Below are 15,896 nucleotides of genomic sequence, written 5' to 3' on the forward strand. Positions count from 1 at the left end.
CCCCCCCCCCGCCCACACACACACATAATTTTGTCATTCTCACTGTTATCAAGTATACCTTGTGCTCCTTTTGTAGTTCTAACTTGTTTACTTGCATGGCACAGAAACTCCAATTTGTAATCACTTACAATATTATAGATTTCTAAAGAAAATTCATATTCAAATCAGTTCCCTTGAGGTATGTATCAGGATAAGGAGACAGAATCTATGGTGGCCATAATCTCAAAATGCCCCTTTTTTCAGTGGTGAAACATTTTCCCATGATGAAATTTTGCCTCTGCCCTGTCTTCTGGTCAGTAAAGCAGATAAAGTGTCAAAGAAGAGTTAGGATGCTCAAAAAGTACCAGGCCTGACTTTGGCATCTAGGCCCCTTTGCTTGTCTTCTGGCAGAATATCTGCACTTACTTGCCTTGCCTGAAGAGACTCCAAAACCTTCACTGACACCCTCCTTTTCAGTTACTGGGTATTCAGGTTAATTCAGCAAACATTTGTGAAGTGCCTACTGTTTTCATTCCAGGCATTGTGTCTAGGCACTGGACATGTAAAGACAAAAATGAAACCACCCATCTCCTCAAGGAATTTCCATTCCACTAGTAATTCTCATTTCCATCTAAAATATTTCAGAAATTGCTGGAGTCCAAAGGTATAGTTTTAGGTGTGTGGAATATAAATAGAAGCTAAATAAAACATAGCAGTGCTTGTAACAAAGTACCTCGTCCTCCTCAAAATATTAATTCAAAAATGTTAGTGATTCTTTGTCTTGTAAATCACTTTCAGTATTAAACTGTGATCTCTTTTTAGGCATGAAAAATTGGTCTGGAATTAATGAAATTATTAGCAAATACTGAATTGTATCTGCATAGTAGGAACATTCAAATTTTCTTGTCCCTAATGTTGCTCTGATGGCACCTAGTACAACCAAAAGCAAGAGCTAAATTTTAACGGCATATTTATGTATGCTTTGTAGTCCAAATGTATTTTTTGCCTCCTTAAAACATGTGTAACATTAAGATTTTTAAGGCATGCAGAAGTGCCATGACAGCCTACTGACTAACAAGTGTTTATTTTACTGCTTCTTGCTGCCTTGTTTTTAAAACAAAAAAAGTAACTTCTTATAAGACACTGTGCTTAATACCATATGTAGTGTGATGCAAAATTACAACTCCATTTGTTCTGTGTTTTTATCTGACAAGTGAACAATTAAATATTTCTTTTTAAAGTATATATATAAACGAATGCTTCAAAATCAGAATGGTTTTAGTGGAAATAACCTAATGCAGTTATTTCAGTAAGATATTAAAAAATTAATGCAAGAGGCTTGAGACTTACTATAAATCTAAAAATCATTAAAAATTATTTTCAAGATATAATGATGAAATTCCTCATGGTATTAATGAAAACTTAGCAACTCAAGCCATTCAAACCTTCATCCCAACAATCCCAGGGTCTTATTTCAAAGAATTTCAAAGAATCTAAAATTTTAATGTATATGAAGTCACTGTTTTATAAGAATTACATTTACAAAATAATGAAAAACATATAAATTGACTTGAATGAAGTCTCTTTCTCTTGGACCACTTAAATTTAGCATATTTATTAAGCACATACTATATGCAAGGCATTCTGCTGTATTACCAATTTTAATAATGTGTCCCAAATTCTCATAATGAATTCAGAAAACAAATCAGATTAGTTCTCTAAAATGAATAATTTGTTTTCTATTTGGTCTCTTGAGTGACATTAGGCCTTATAGATCACTTTGGTGAATACTGTTAAACTTTCAGTAGTAGTAATTTTTTTTCCTCCTTAAGAAACTAGAATCATTTTATAAAAGTTTCAGCTGTCACTCAGCAATAGAAAAGCTAATTACATTTGTACCTACCTCATTATTTGCTTTGTGGCATAGCTGGAAAGCAAACAGTTTGAATCATCAATCATTTTAATACAGGTCAAATCCCATTATAGTGTAATCCAAGGAACTATCTCTAATTTAAAAAAAAAACACCACTGGTTGAAACTTTGGAACTGTTTCAAGGATAAGGGGGAGGTATAGAGATATTTAATTATAATGGAATTTGACCTATATAATGCAGTGGCAGAGTTCTGCTTACACATAGTCATGTTAAGATGACAAAATCTTAGTGATCTGAGGAACAAAGATGTTAGCTTCAGAAGCTTCCCCCCAGCCCCAACACTTTTTTAAAAAGCAGAAACTGAGTGATTTGACCAGTATTCCTGTAGTCTCACTTACAAACCAACAATCCACATTAACTTTTCAAATTAAAAATTTCTTCAGGAACTATTGTATTCTTAAAATTGATTTCGTCTTTAGGTTATGTTTCATGTACCAAGCTAGATTCTGCTCTCAAAAAAAGTAATTCAATGAAATAAGTTTGCATATTAATTTTGGGATCTTTACTACGTTATTCATTCACTATGTCATTGTATAATCACAATACAAGTGAATTTATGATATAAAGGAGAGAGAGTGGACCCTGTCATTTCTATGGACTCTCATATGTTCAAGGATTAGTCTCTTCCTAATTTTTGGAAAAGTATTTACTAAAAGCTTTGTGGCTTTCATCATGGCAGACTTGCATTTCAGGTCATCACTCTGATGGGAAATATGTGTGTATGTATATGTATATATATATGTACATTTTTAAAAAATCTATGTAAAGTAAGGATTTTATCCCCCTTTCCTGTTTATCCCACAAAACAAAGGATGGCATTTTGTACAATATAGATTTACAAAAAGGAATCATGATTTCTCTAATGTGTTTTTACAGCTGATTGAAATAAGGAAGTGTTTACATTTAACTCAGCTACATTTACTGGTAGCTTTAAGGTTTTTAAACATAATTTATGCATTATGTTTTAATCTATTTTTATGACAAAACCTAATATTTTCCTCCATCTTTCCTTGTATCAGTCAGGTGAACTTTAGATCTGGGAAAGAACTATGAAAAATAAACATACAGGGTTTTTCTATTCATCTGACTGTGATTCAAGTATCACAACTTAGTCTGTCATCATCTTTCTAATTTTAATTCTAATCCTCATAACTTTAACAACTAAAGAAACATTATTATGATTTTTCTTTTAAGAATGAAAATATACTGTCCTCTAGAAAGGAAATTCTTGAACACTTATTTAAAACCAATTATCTGCATAAAAACTCCCATTCAGTAATTCCTAAAAATATCTAAGTAAAATAAATAATTATATTTAATTAAACAATTTGTTAAGAGCATGTTGATTTTCTTATAGGTGAAATGGAATGCAGTGAAAAGTAATTTTTCACTGTCTTACAGAGATTACAGATAGAAAAGTTTCCTTTAGTCTGTTCTTTTCTCAATAGACAATTACTCCCTATAAGACATCTGGTCAAGATTCTATTTAAATGTGTAACATCTCTTTATTTCCTTGGAATTATTTTATAATAGTAGCCAAAAGTAGTAAATGGTATTATATCTCCTTGAGACATACTCATTTTCCACAATACACATGTTTAGCATGATAATCTTATTTCATATATTAATCTCTCCATTTTTTACATTTATTTCATCAATGATGCCAGTCAAATTTGCTTGCTATTGTGAAGCATCAGTTTTCTATTTTTTTTTACTAATTGCTATTAGTAAAATACTCATAAAACTGTATTCATTCTTTTCATTTTGTAGCTTGCCATTTTATTTTTAGAACTAAGCAGATCAGCGTTGCTTAACCTATCCTCATTGTACCCATAATGTACGTCTTATAATCCAGTTGATTTGTATATATTTTCCAAATATCTACTTCACTGATGTTTTCCTGTGTTTTCAAACTGTGTTCTTCATAATTGCTCCTACTTAATAAATTGAGATGGTTTTATTTTAACCTTCCTGCTAAGACCATGTCTCTAGTAGAAAGGGCAATGGACAGCAAGTCAGGAGGACTGAGTTCTGGTTCTGCTTTTTTGATAACTTGTCAGGTTTTTTTTAGGCTGTGCACTTAACAGATGTAAGTCTTGAACTAGATAATCTCTAAGCTCCCTTCTAGCTCAAAATTCTGTAATTCTGTCTCAGCCATTTTACATTTATCTGAAATCTAATCTTTTTTCATCTCTTGAGTGATAGTGTCAGCTCCTGCTTTTTTCAGGATTCCATTATGTTATCAACTTTGCCTCATTCTTCAAAATAGTTTTTTAAAAGATTTAAAAAAGATGAAAATAATAGAAAAGGTAAAAAAAAATATTTAGATTTTCTTGTGGAGTAAAAGATTCTTTCCTCTACTGTAGTAATACTACTTTTGCCTTTGTAGACAAATTGATTTTTCTTAAGGATACAGTTTTCTTAAGATTAACTTTTTTTTGTTTGGAATATTCTTTACTCAGTCTTAGTTCTTTTAGGTACAGATGCAAAAATTTCATAAATCATATAAAATGACAAAAAGTTAATGGGACAACCCTAGAAAATAGGAATGAATTAACCCTTCCTAAATATTTGCAGCCATTTTATTGAAAATGGAAAGTTGTCAAGATTGCCATAATAGCTTATGTAAAAGTAAGCAGTTAACCTAACCCTATTCTGTTTCACAGAATTAAAATCATCAGTCTCAAGAGTCAGAATTGGCATGCTTATTATGATTGACTTGAATTAAGCTATGTACTTGAGGTAACAGTGATGCCAAGTTGTCCATATGGCTAATTAAGAAACTTTCATCAACACTGAATTAATGTGAGGGATAGCAAGTTTGATTCTGTCTAGTTGTTCTCTGTTAACCGTGGTATAGAATATCAATTAAAAATGTAAGATGCACTTAGCAAAAACCACTATTGTCATATTGCCAGTGAAAATGGAAATTACATGAGGTTCACTGTTTTATGATTTGTTCTTACAATGTGACAGATTTCCCTTCCTCCTCCCATGCATGCCAATTTTAAAAAGAAGTAGATCTTTTTCCCTTCATACTTTCCTTTCCACTGGACTATTTATTAGTACTAGCAGATAATTTGGTTTGAAGTAACTTCAATATTTTGAGACCAGACCATGATATTAGCACATTTTAGTATGCTTATATGCTGAAATGAATACTTTGAAAAATAACGTTTTTCCTTTTTTTATAGAAATGAAAATAATTTTTAAAAAAATTCTTTAAGAAACTGATATGAGAGTATTAGAATGAAATTTCTCTTTTTTGCTAGGTGCTATTCACCTGAAGTGGAAGATATAAGAACAAATACTTTTACTCTTTCACTGCCATTTTGTTCTTTTTAGCCGTCTAATAATTTATTTCTGTATAAAATCATTTTCAGGCAGTTTTATTTTCAATTCTGGGAAGCAACATATATTTGCTTTTGTCTTCCAACTTTAAAGTTTATTTCTTAGATAACTTTGTCTATAAGATCCTGAAAGTTTTGTGTAGGTAAAAGAATGTCTTAGGTTTTAGAAATTTATTTTGGAACTTTAGAGATAGCTGTTGATTTTCATTGCAACCACCCTTCAAAGAAAATGACCCCGTGGCATTCAAAAGCTGTCAGATTGCCTTACCCTTGGACTTTGGAGATAAGGGTTATAGTCAGTGGATTTGGGGGAATTTTTATATTAATATGTGTATGTAATTAATAATGGCTACTAGCAACTCAGTATTCTAAATACCCAAACCTTCCACTTGTTCCATTGTTCTGAGCCTTTTTCTTTTTCAAATAATGTATTATTTTTTTAGACCAGGTTTTATACATGTAGTGGGAAAGAAACCAACGGTAGAAAAAACCTTTAATTTAAAACACACATACATGCACATGCGCCCCCTTCCCTCCCCATACACACACCCTTACAGAAACAAACAGATCAAGAAACATCTTGATGTAGCACTAAAGACACTGAATTTCTAATCTAGGGACCTGCTATGTACCATGTGTACCATTGCCTTCACTTTAGTTTCCTCAGGCCTAAATTGTATTAACATCTATTTATGCCCTTCCCCCCACCCCAACCCGTTCTTCAAATTGAACCTTCCAGAGGTTGTGCTCTGGAAGACAAATGCAACTTTAGGTCACTGCAATACCATACCAGTAGGGCAAAGATGCTCCCTAATTTATTGGTAACATAGTTTTAAACATTCATAAGTTGTCCACAGTGGCAGTACAAACATATTTAAAGTGACAGTGGATAATAAGAAGAAGACCTGGTTACACAAGGCAGGGGAAGGAAATGCTAGGAGTCAGGAGATAGTCCATACTGGGGTATTACTGGTGTGACTTTGGTCAAGTGATTTCATCTCTCTGACACTCAGTTTCCTTATTGATAAAATAGGGGGAAGTGGGGGAGGTTTGAGTAGATCACCTCTAAGAGCTCTTTCACCTCCTAAACTCTGTGATCATAAGTTCTTCACAAAGTCCATGCATAGGTTTTAAACTTTCAGTTTTAAAAACCCAAATAACTGAGGTAGTAGGTGTAATAGAAAATACTCTGTAAAAGGTAAAATGACATTTCTTCTTAGAGTTGATATGAACTCCCAATTCATCAAGCCCTAAGATATGCTTCTGTCTAAACTAGCTACTTTTCAAATCATGGAATCTGAAATAAGAATATATTGTTTACATTTGTGTGATGTTATTGTTTTAAACTTTAACAAATTTGCCTTTAACTCCTATTTACAGATTGCCTCTGTCATACTGAAAACCCAATTGGTTTTCACAGTGCATAAGGACTTTATGAAGGACCCAATTTTGTATTTTGGATGTGTGGTATTTTTCATCCTCAGTCCAGGTTAATGAATGTTAACCTCCGAACCTTTCTACCCAGAGCATTCTAAATTCTGTGCAGTCACTGTCACTCTCCTTCAGTCTTCTGTTATGTACCCTATGGCTCAGGCTGTCCTCCATATTTGTTCATTTTTCTGACATCTATCGGACCAGCACTGCTGCTGCTACTCAAGTTAGTAAACTGATTTCCCCCTTTTCACTAGCACTAAAAGGAGCATTACCAGCTCTTTCCGTTCAGGAATGTGATATAAAGATGGAGATAAAACTTCTTTGTTGGTACTCTACAAAATAAGCAATTTTACAGAGAATTTTATACAATTTTTCAAATTCTACATTGAATTGTTGCTGCAAATATTCTAGAATGGTCAAAATACAGTGTTTTTTCAACCACTTTTAAAAGATAAACTTGTAGTTAGAAACGGGTTTTTATGTAAAGATTCTTCATTTGATGGCATTATTCCTATGTTTCCTTTGATATGTTTATTAAAATTATACTTTTAGGTTTGATCATCCATTTCTAAATGAGAGGAAAAGTTAGTGTTCATAAGATCAGTGTGAAGCAAGTGCACATGGTTAGAGCATGGCATTGTGTTTAACATTAGCTGATTGTATTTGCACTCGCTCTTGTAGATTCACTCTGTTTACAGTAGACCAGTGTCAGTTTTTGTAAGTGTTTTGTTTTTAGCACTTTAACTGTGAGTGTACAAACTGATTTTAAAATGTAGTGGTTGTATATTTTGATTATAGATGATTTGAAATTTTTAATAAAATTAAACTGTATAACTTGTTCTCCATTCTGGCAATAAGAGGCATGATTACTCACGTCTTTCTCCTTTGAACTTTATGATCATTAGTGCATGCTGTTTTTTTTTTTTTTTTAAGCAATTGGGGTTAAGTAACTTGCTCGAGGTTACATGGCCAGTTATTTCTGGGTGTGGTGCTAAGTGTCTGAGCCCGGATCCAATCCCCAGGTCATCCTGACACTGGGGCCAGTGCTCTGACTCGCTGAGCCACCTGGCCACCCCTAAGCAATTGGGGTTAAGTAACTTGCTCAAGGTTACTCGGCCAGGTGTTTCTGGGTGGGTGCTAAGTGTCTGAGCCCAGATTCGATCCCCAGGTCATCCCGACACTGGAGCAGGTGCTCTTACTCACTGTGCTACCTGGCTGCCCCAGTGCATGCTGTTTCTGACTGACAGTTAATAGAAACTATAAAATATTTTTCTAATATAACTAATGAGTCCATCCATGACAAACATGTTTGCTATTTATCTGGCAACACAGAAATGCTAAATACATGCCCCTTATATGCCCCAACTCTTATTGATACAAACTCATGTGCCTTTTCTCACATTCAAACACACCCACATAGGCAGAAATGACAGATACCAATATATATATATACCTTGCTGTCTTGTAAGTCAGGTTGTTTTGCCAACACTTTGCTTTGGGGAATAGTGGTCTCATCATTTCTAATGAGCTGTTAGTTTCTTTGTGGGTTTTACCAGGGTTGATCAGCCTTCAGCTAACAAACTCATACCACCCAAAGGGCACACTAGACATCCAATGAAAATACTAGAAAAGAAACAAATGAAAAATCCCAACTAAACATAAAAATAGAAATTCTGAAAATCAAACGAGAGATGAGAAAATTTGAAAACATAGTTTAAAACATAATTTACTCTTTCTAAATGGAAGACATATATGGTTAGTAAATCGTCCTCATCATCCCTCATATAACAGGGCATTTCTTTACCTACAGAAAGGCCTACCCAGGCAGTCAAATCATTTGTCAGATCATTTAGCAGGCATAGAATCACATTTAAGCTGATGTTAAAGTGATAATTAATAGATTCATAGGATCTTAGAGTTGGAAGGAACCTTAGAATTCATCTAGTTAAACCTCCCATCCTGTTCAGAAATCCTCCCTTATTGCATCCTTCACAAGTCGTTATCTGGCTTTGTTTGAACATTACCTAGCAGAGCAATCCATTTCATTTTTAAACATTTTTTATTCAAAAGATTTTTTTTCTTGTATAGAGGCATGTTATAACTTCTGCCCATTGCCTCTAGTTTTGACGAGTTTTGTGCTGAAAGTGTACAAGATAGACAGATGGTGGCCAGGTAGAGCGCCAGACTTTGATTCAAAAAGGCCTGAGTTCAAACCCTGCCTCAGGTACTTACTAGCTGTGTGACGCTGGGCAAGTTGTTCCGTCTGTCAGCCTGTGTTTCCTTATCTATAAAATGGGGATAATAGCACCAGCCTTACAGGGTTGATGTGTGGATCAAATGAGAAAACATGTAAAATGTTTTGCAAACCTTGACATTATATAAGTGCTAGCTATTAATATTAAATCTAAGAGCTATTATTAAATTTAATCACCCATCCTCAAAATAACCATTAAAATATTGGAAGACAGTACGACAGTGCATAGAAAGCTAGCTTCAGATCCAGAAAAACCTGGATTCAATTTCCTCCTCTGACACACACTGGCTAAGTGACCCTGAACAAATCACTTCACCTTTCCTATGGCTTTGATATGACTATAAGATAAGTTGCAGAGAAGAATCCTGCCTACCTATGCAGAGAAAGTTTCCTCTTTGGAGAGTTCCCTAGATCAGTGAAATGACAGGTACAAATCCCTGTCTCCCAACTTATATAAATAACCCCACTTTAACCCCAGTCTTTTTTCTAGACTAAAATATCCCTTTCAGCTATTCTGCATGTGTTATGATTTCCAAGCCCCTCACCAGCTTGGTCATTCTCCCTTTTTTGTTTCACAAACCCCTTTGACAGTCTGATGAAGTTTATGCACCACTTCTCAGAATAATGTTTTTAAATGCATAAAATGCAAAGGAAGTCAATTACATTGAATTACTGTTATCAAAATATTTTTTGATAGTTCACAAATTCCAAATTAAGATCCTCTGCTCTAGCATGTTAATACTTTGCTTCAAATATGATTCTTAGAACTAATGTACTAAAGAAATGGTCTGATCAGTACATACTACAGAAGGATCATTCTTTCCTTTTTATTAACATAACAAAGAATTGCATCAATGTTTTTGGCAACCACATCACACTGTTGGCTCACCAAGCTTGTGGTTAACTTTCTATTAAGGTCCTGTTAGAACCTGATAAATCACCCTATCCCACTTCAGGGAGTACATTTTTCCAGTAAACTTAGACCTGTTCCCAATTTTTTCAGTGTTTCCCAAGTTTTTTCAGTCTTTTAATAGCATCAGTGAAATTGGTACCACATTCTTTTGCCCCACCTCCTAGCCACCAGTTGGGCTAACCAGTCACATAATTACTATGTACATATCTTAAATATTATTCATCAATAGTCTAGAGTTAGCTCATTACTGTTGAGTATTAGCCTGAGGCTCTGGCTAATACTCAATGTAAATGAAACTCCACCACCACTTGAGATGTGAATTTATCCCAAGTTTTATGATTATATCTTTAATTTTCATGATTATTAGTATACTTTAATGGATCTGTGATTTCATCAATAACATATAAGCACTTTTCTAACAACTCTGTTGTTGATAGGTTAAAGTCCTCAAAACTGAATCTTTGAAAGGGAAGGATTTTTAAATGCCTTGATTTATGATGATTATCAGCCAACACATCATGGAATGTTGGGCATTAGCCCGTGGTTGAATAGTAATCATAACACACACATACACAATATAGTAATTACTGCCTTCACTGTCTACCCTGCACTAAAAAATTGATTGATAAAATGGAATGAGGAAATACCAGATGTTAAAATATACCAACAACAGCTTTACTATGCATCCAAGTTTTTTGTTGCATCAAAGCATCTTAAAAAGCCATCGATAAAAATATTGATTAGCTCAGGGCAAAGGACAGATTATTGAGACATTTCACCAGAGACCTCCCTCCAGAGGAGGGAGTTACTCCCACCAGCCATGAATGACTGACTACCCTTTGGGCACAGTATTTCAACCATTTCCAAATCCACCAAAACTCTGTCTGTAAGAGGTGCCTCCACTTTCTTTCCTCTCATTCTCTTAACCCTTATAAGCCAGCTTCTGACCTCATTCCATCAAAACTGCTCTCTCCAGTTACCAGTGATCTCTCAATTGTCAAATCCAACAGCCTTTTCTCAATCCTTGTTCTTCTCAACCTCTCTGCAGCCTTTGGCGCTGTTGACCACTCTCTTGTTATTGTTATTTATTTGTCTTTCATTCTCAAAGAGGACCATGACATGAGGAAGAAGATGTTAAGACTTGCAAGTGAATTGGATTTAAGTGAGGGAGGGCTGTGCAAAGTCACCAACCTCACATAGACCTTAGACTACCCTCTAAATACCAATTAAAACCCCATCTTCCTTAGGAAGACTTTCCTAGTCTTTTTTTTTTTTATTAATTTGTTTACTTTTAGTTTACAGGATTCAATTCCACAATTCCTTGAGTTTCACATTTTGTCCCCCTCCCTCCCCTCTCCCCCATGGCGGCATACAGTCAAGTATAGGATCTGTAAAGGCTTTCACATTATACATTAGTCAGGTTATAAAGACAGATTGTATCATATGGAATGAAAAATAGTAAAGAGGACATAAAACCAAACAAGAAAAGGAAAAAGATCAGGTATTTTGCTTCCATCTGGATATAAACTCAGTTCTTTCTAGTTCTTTCTCTGGATGCACACATTTCTCTCCATCATGAGTCTTTTGGGATTGACTTATATCACTGCATTGCTGAGAAGAGTCCAGTCTATCAGAGTTGGTCATCACACATATGTTGTGTCTGTAATTGTGTACAAATGTCTCCTGGTTCTACTCTTCTCACTCAGCATCAGTTCATATAAGCCTCTCCAGGTAAATATGAAGTCCATCTGCTCCTCGTTTCTTATAGCACAATAGTATTCCATAACATGCATATACCACAACTTGTTCAGCCATTCCCCAATTGATGGGCACCCCCTTAATCTCCAATTCTTTGCCACCACAAAAAGAGCTGCTATAAACATTTTTGTACATATGGGTCTTCCTCCCACTTCTATGATCTCTTTGGGATATAACCCTAGAAGTGGTATTGCTGGGTCAAAGGATATGAAATTATTTATAGCCCTTTGGGCATAATTCCATATTGCTCTCCAGAAAGGCTGGATCAGTTCACAACTCCACCAGCAATACATTAGTGTTCTTAGGAAGACTTTCTTAATTTTAGTGCTTTCCCTCTGTTGATTATCCCTAATTTATCCTGTATGTAACTTGTTTGCACAATATATGTGTGTGTGTGTGTGTGTGTGTATCCTATATATAGTTGTTTGTATGTTTTCTCTCCCATTTGTGTATGAGCTCCTTACGAACAGGGACTAACTTTTGTCTTTCTATCACTAGTGCTAAGCATAGTAGTGCCTAGCACATAGTAGGTACTTAATAAGTGTCTATTCACTATTAGTATTGGATCCACAAATATAGCCGAGTTTTTCAAATGTCCTGCTGAAGTCTATCCTGCTCTTGATGGAACCAGGCTGACTCTTTGTGATCACTTTTTTTTATCATCAGCTAAATATCCCTTTTATAAAACAGAAAATTTTGCCAACATCAAAGTCAAACTTTCAGAACTATAGTTTATAGGCTCCATTCTCTTCCCTTTTAAAAAAATCAGGACATTTGTCCTTCTCCAGTCTTGCATTCTTTCCTTTTATCCATGACCTTCTGAAGATCATTGATAAGTGTATCATCAAGTACATCTAATAACTCATTTAGTTCCATAACATATAGTTGAACTGGCCTCATTGCATTCTCCCACTTTCTACCCTCCTGATATACCTGGATGCCCTTCTATCTCTTCAAATCCTATTTATTCTTCAATAATTCAATAATAAACACTTATTAAATGCCTAGTATTTACCAGGCACTGTGCTAATCGCTGGGGATACAAAAAAAAAAAGAAGCAAAAGATAGGTCTTGCTTTCAAGGAGCTTACAGTCTACCTAATGGGGGAGACACCATGCAAGCAAATATATACAAAGCAAGCTATATACAGAATAAATGGGAAATAATTAAGAGGGGAAAAGTACTGGAATTAAGAGGTGTTAGGGATGGCTTGAAGGCGGGGTTTTAGATGAGACTTAAAGGAAACCAAGAAGTTCAGTAGTCACAGCAGAGGAGCTAGCTCTGCAGTCTATAAGACTGTAGGAGAAGAAATGTCTCCATCTCTAAATGAAGAACCCCAAAGAAATGGAGATATTTCTCCTTACACACCATGGTTTGGGAAGTTTCTAGTCACCAATCATCTTCATCACAATCCTGACATCTCTGGAGACCAGTCAGGAGTTGCTGTATTTACCCAATAAAACCTGCCTATCCTTCAGCAGAGCTTAAGCACATGGCAGGATTTCTGTGCCAGGCCTCCAAATCCAATGAATCCGGTTTCCCCAGGTCACCTTGCTACCCATTCATTAAGTACCTGCTGTGGACAGAGCACTGTTAAGTGCAGGAAATATCAAGTGTCAATAAAACATGGACTCCTGTCCTCATGGAGTCTATGAATTCCCTGTCAGACTGCTGTTCTCCTATCTAGGCTGATGCCTCCAGCACTCTGTCTCTCTCTAGAGCTCGAGCTCCAGGTGTTAGTCAAAGAAAGCAATAGAGCCATCCACACCACCACCATGTCTTCAGTGTCATTCTCTGATCCTATCAAGAGCTAGAGAGGCAGGGTCAGAGATGACCCAGAGCTGCCAAGCACTCCTTAAGAAAGGAGCCAGAATACCTGCTATGAATGAAGGTTAGTGGGTGGACACAGAAGGAAGGTTTGAGCCTGACAGGCTTGGAGGCAGGTTGGGTGGAAAGTAGTACGTGTATCAACAGGAGAGAGAAATGCAGCCCCTGGTGCCCCTCCCTCATTCTACCTCTTTGTCTTCTCTTCATCCTCTTCTTACACTATCCTGGTCTCTCTTTATCCTCCTCTGGTGTCTTGTCTGCTTCTCTTTTCCTCTATTTCCTTGCTCTCTCTCCCCCTTCTTCTCCCCAATAAGCTCATCAAATGTGTGCTTTTCAAAGATTTAACCTCCCTCACCCACACTCCTCACAAGCAAGCTGTTAGAGAGAAGGGGGTAGTTAGCCTCACCCCACAGAAGATGAATAGATGTGCAAGTATCAACATAAAAGGCTAGGAAACGCTGCTCTCTTAACTGACTGAATGCTTTGGGTGAGCAAGAAGCAGGAGGAGGGAGGCAGAGTGCTGGTGTTCAGGAGTGCTGGGAGAGAGATGGGCATGAAAAAAGACAGCAGACATTCAAAACAACGCTCGAAACAAAAGGTGTTTTTGCCGATTGCTCTGGAGGCACTGTTTTCGGTGACTCGAGAATTCTGACGAGTCCTTCAAGCTTTCTGACAAGTCCTTCCTCTTTAGGGGAATTAAAACAGCTCTAGATCAGAGGCCCTGAGGCCTCTGGAAAGAATTTCACCTTTAACCATCAGATCATCATCATCTTCAATTAGTAGTTGTTGAAGTATTATACAAAAGAAAAGGTACAGAGGACTTTAAATCATGTACAGCAAGATGATCAGCAAAGCTTACCTTGATGTTACTATTTTTTAATTACATTTATTTGGCATGGCATGTTTCTAGAAAAAGCCTTAGCTGGACGAATGAACTACCCATTAACCCTTATAGGCAAGGACTACCCACATGCCTAGTGGAAAGTCTTGCTGGATGACAGATGGGGAGAAGACAGGGGCCAGAGGTGCCCTGCCCTTATAGGGAATGAGTCAGCACAGAAGGCAGCTGGGATGTAGGGCTGGCAAGAGCCCTGGATTTGAATTCAAAGGACCTAGGTTCAGATTGCAGTTCTGCTTCTTGCTCCCCATGTCAAGGGCCACACCTTGGGTATCCCATGACCTTGAGCAAATCCTGGCCCTCTCAGGACTCCAGGGTCCTCATCTGTAGTCCAGTCTCCTCCCTTCCTTCCTCTCTCCTCCTCTTACCTGAGGGTATTTTGCCCAAAGGAAGGTAAGTTTTGATGGCTGAAAGCTGCCTGGTTAACTTAGGGTTTACTAGCTAGATTTCTTCCTCAAACACCAAACCTTAAACCCAATTCACCCTGGATTTCATGGATTGGACAATAGGTCACTTCCCAAGCACCATTTAATGGTTATTTTGGGGGCCCTCCTGGCTCAGAGTGAATATAAATAATAACTGTTTCTCTCTCAGGCAGGAACACTGAAGGTCTTCCCCTCCCAATTTGATTCTTTTTTAATTGAAGGGGCCGTTCCTTGACTCACTTCTTAAAGAGGCCTACTCACTGAATGGGCATTGCCTCACTCAAAGTGAGAACGTTAGCTTTAAAGCTTCCCTTTGCTTCCTGAGCCATCTCCAATCATTCTGATGAATATCTAGCCACTAGACCCAGATGGCTCTGGAGGAGAAAGTAAGGCTGGTGACTTTGCATAGCTCTCCCTCACTCAAATCAAAATCAACTGCAAGTCATGTCATCATCTCCCTGATGTCATGGTCCTCTTCAAGAACAAAGGACAAACCGTACAACCTCATCTATAAACTAAAGAGTTGGACTAAATCATCTCTGGGAACCTTCACTGCTCTGAAGTCTATGATCCAGTTGCCAGTTTGGGAAAGATAAAGAAAACGACAAATTTTTTTTCATCCCAGCCCACCTTGCTGAATTCTAAGAGGTGCAACACCTGGTAAATCAAGACAACCATCGGTGCTTCTATGGCTTCTGGAGATCAGCTACATAGGGGTACATAGCTATGGGGGGAAGGGAACAAGGAGAAGAGGAAAACAGCTTCCTTTGCTTCCATGGACCAGCTACTACAGTTCTCAAAATGTTTAGTCATTCCAATTGTGGTCAGATAAATTAGAGAACAGCTTACCATGACCATTTGGAAACCATTGACTTAAATACTTACCTGTCTTCTTTGCCCTGCTCACATCTTCTTAATTACAGAAACTGGAGTGGACAGATTTTTGGCCCTGTTTCATTGTAAACCTGTCTAGCCCATTATGGCCTCATCATTTTTCCAGTTGCCAAAGTGAAGTCCTCATAGGGTTTCTTTCCTTCATATCTGCTAGCCCAGTCCTGAGTCATATATGACCTACCATTTGCCGGAATGCACTGTGTCAGAATCCAGAAAATGATATTATTATA

General features: G+C 36.7%; 1 protein-coding gene across 1 annotated transcript in view; it reads left to right on the forward strand.

Moving 5' to 3' along the window:
* FZD3 (frizzled class receptor 3) overlaps positions 1-807 on the forward strand; it is an 84,793-nt gene extending 83,986 nt beyond the window's left edge. The window contains exon 9 of the mRNA XM_069075966.1: positions 802-807. Coding sequence (XP_068932067.1) covers positions 802-807 — 6 coding nt within the window. The remainder of the gene's footprint in view (positions 1-801) is intronic.
* Positions 808-15,896: the final 15,089 nt, after the last annotated feature.

Source organism: Petaurus breviceps, unplaced genomic scaffold (genome assembly GCF_028583685.1).
Source record: "Petaurus breviceps papuanus isolate PSGF00001 unplaced genomic scaffold, PetGlider_PUasm1.0 90919, whole genome shotgun sequence".
In the NCBI taxonomy this organism is placed as follows: domain Eukaryota; kingdom Metazoa; phylum Chordata; class Mammalia; order Diprotodontia; family Petauridae; genus Petaurus; species Petaurus breviceps.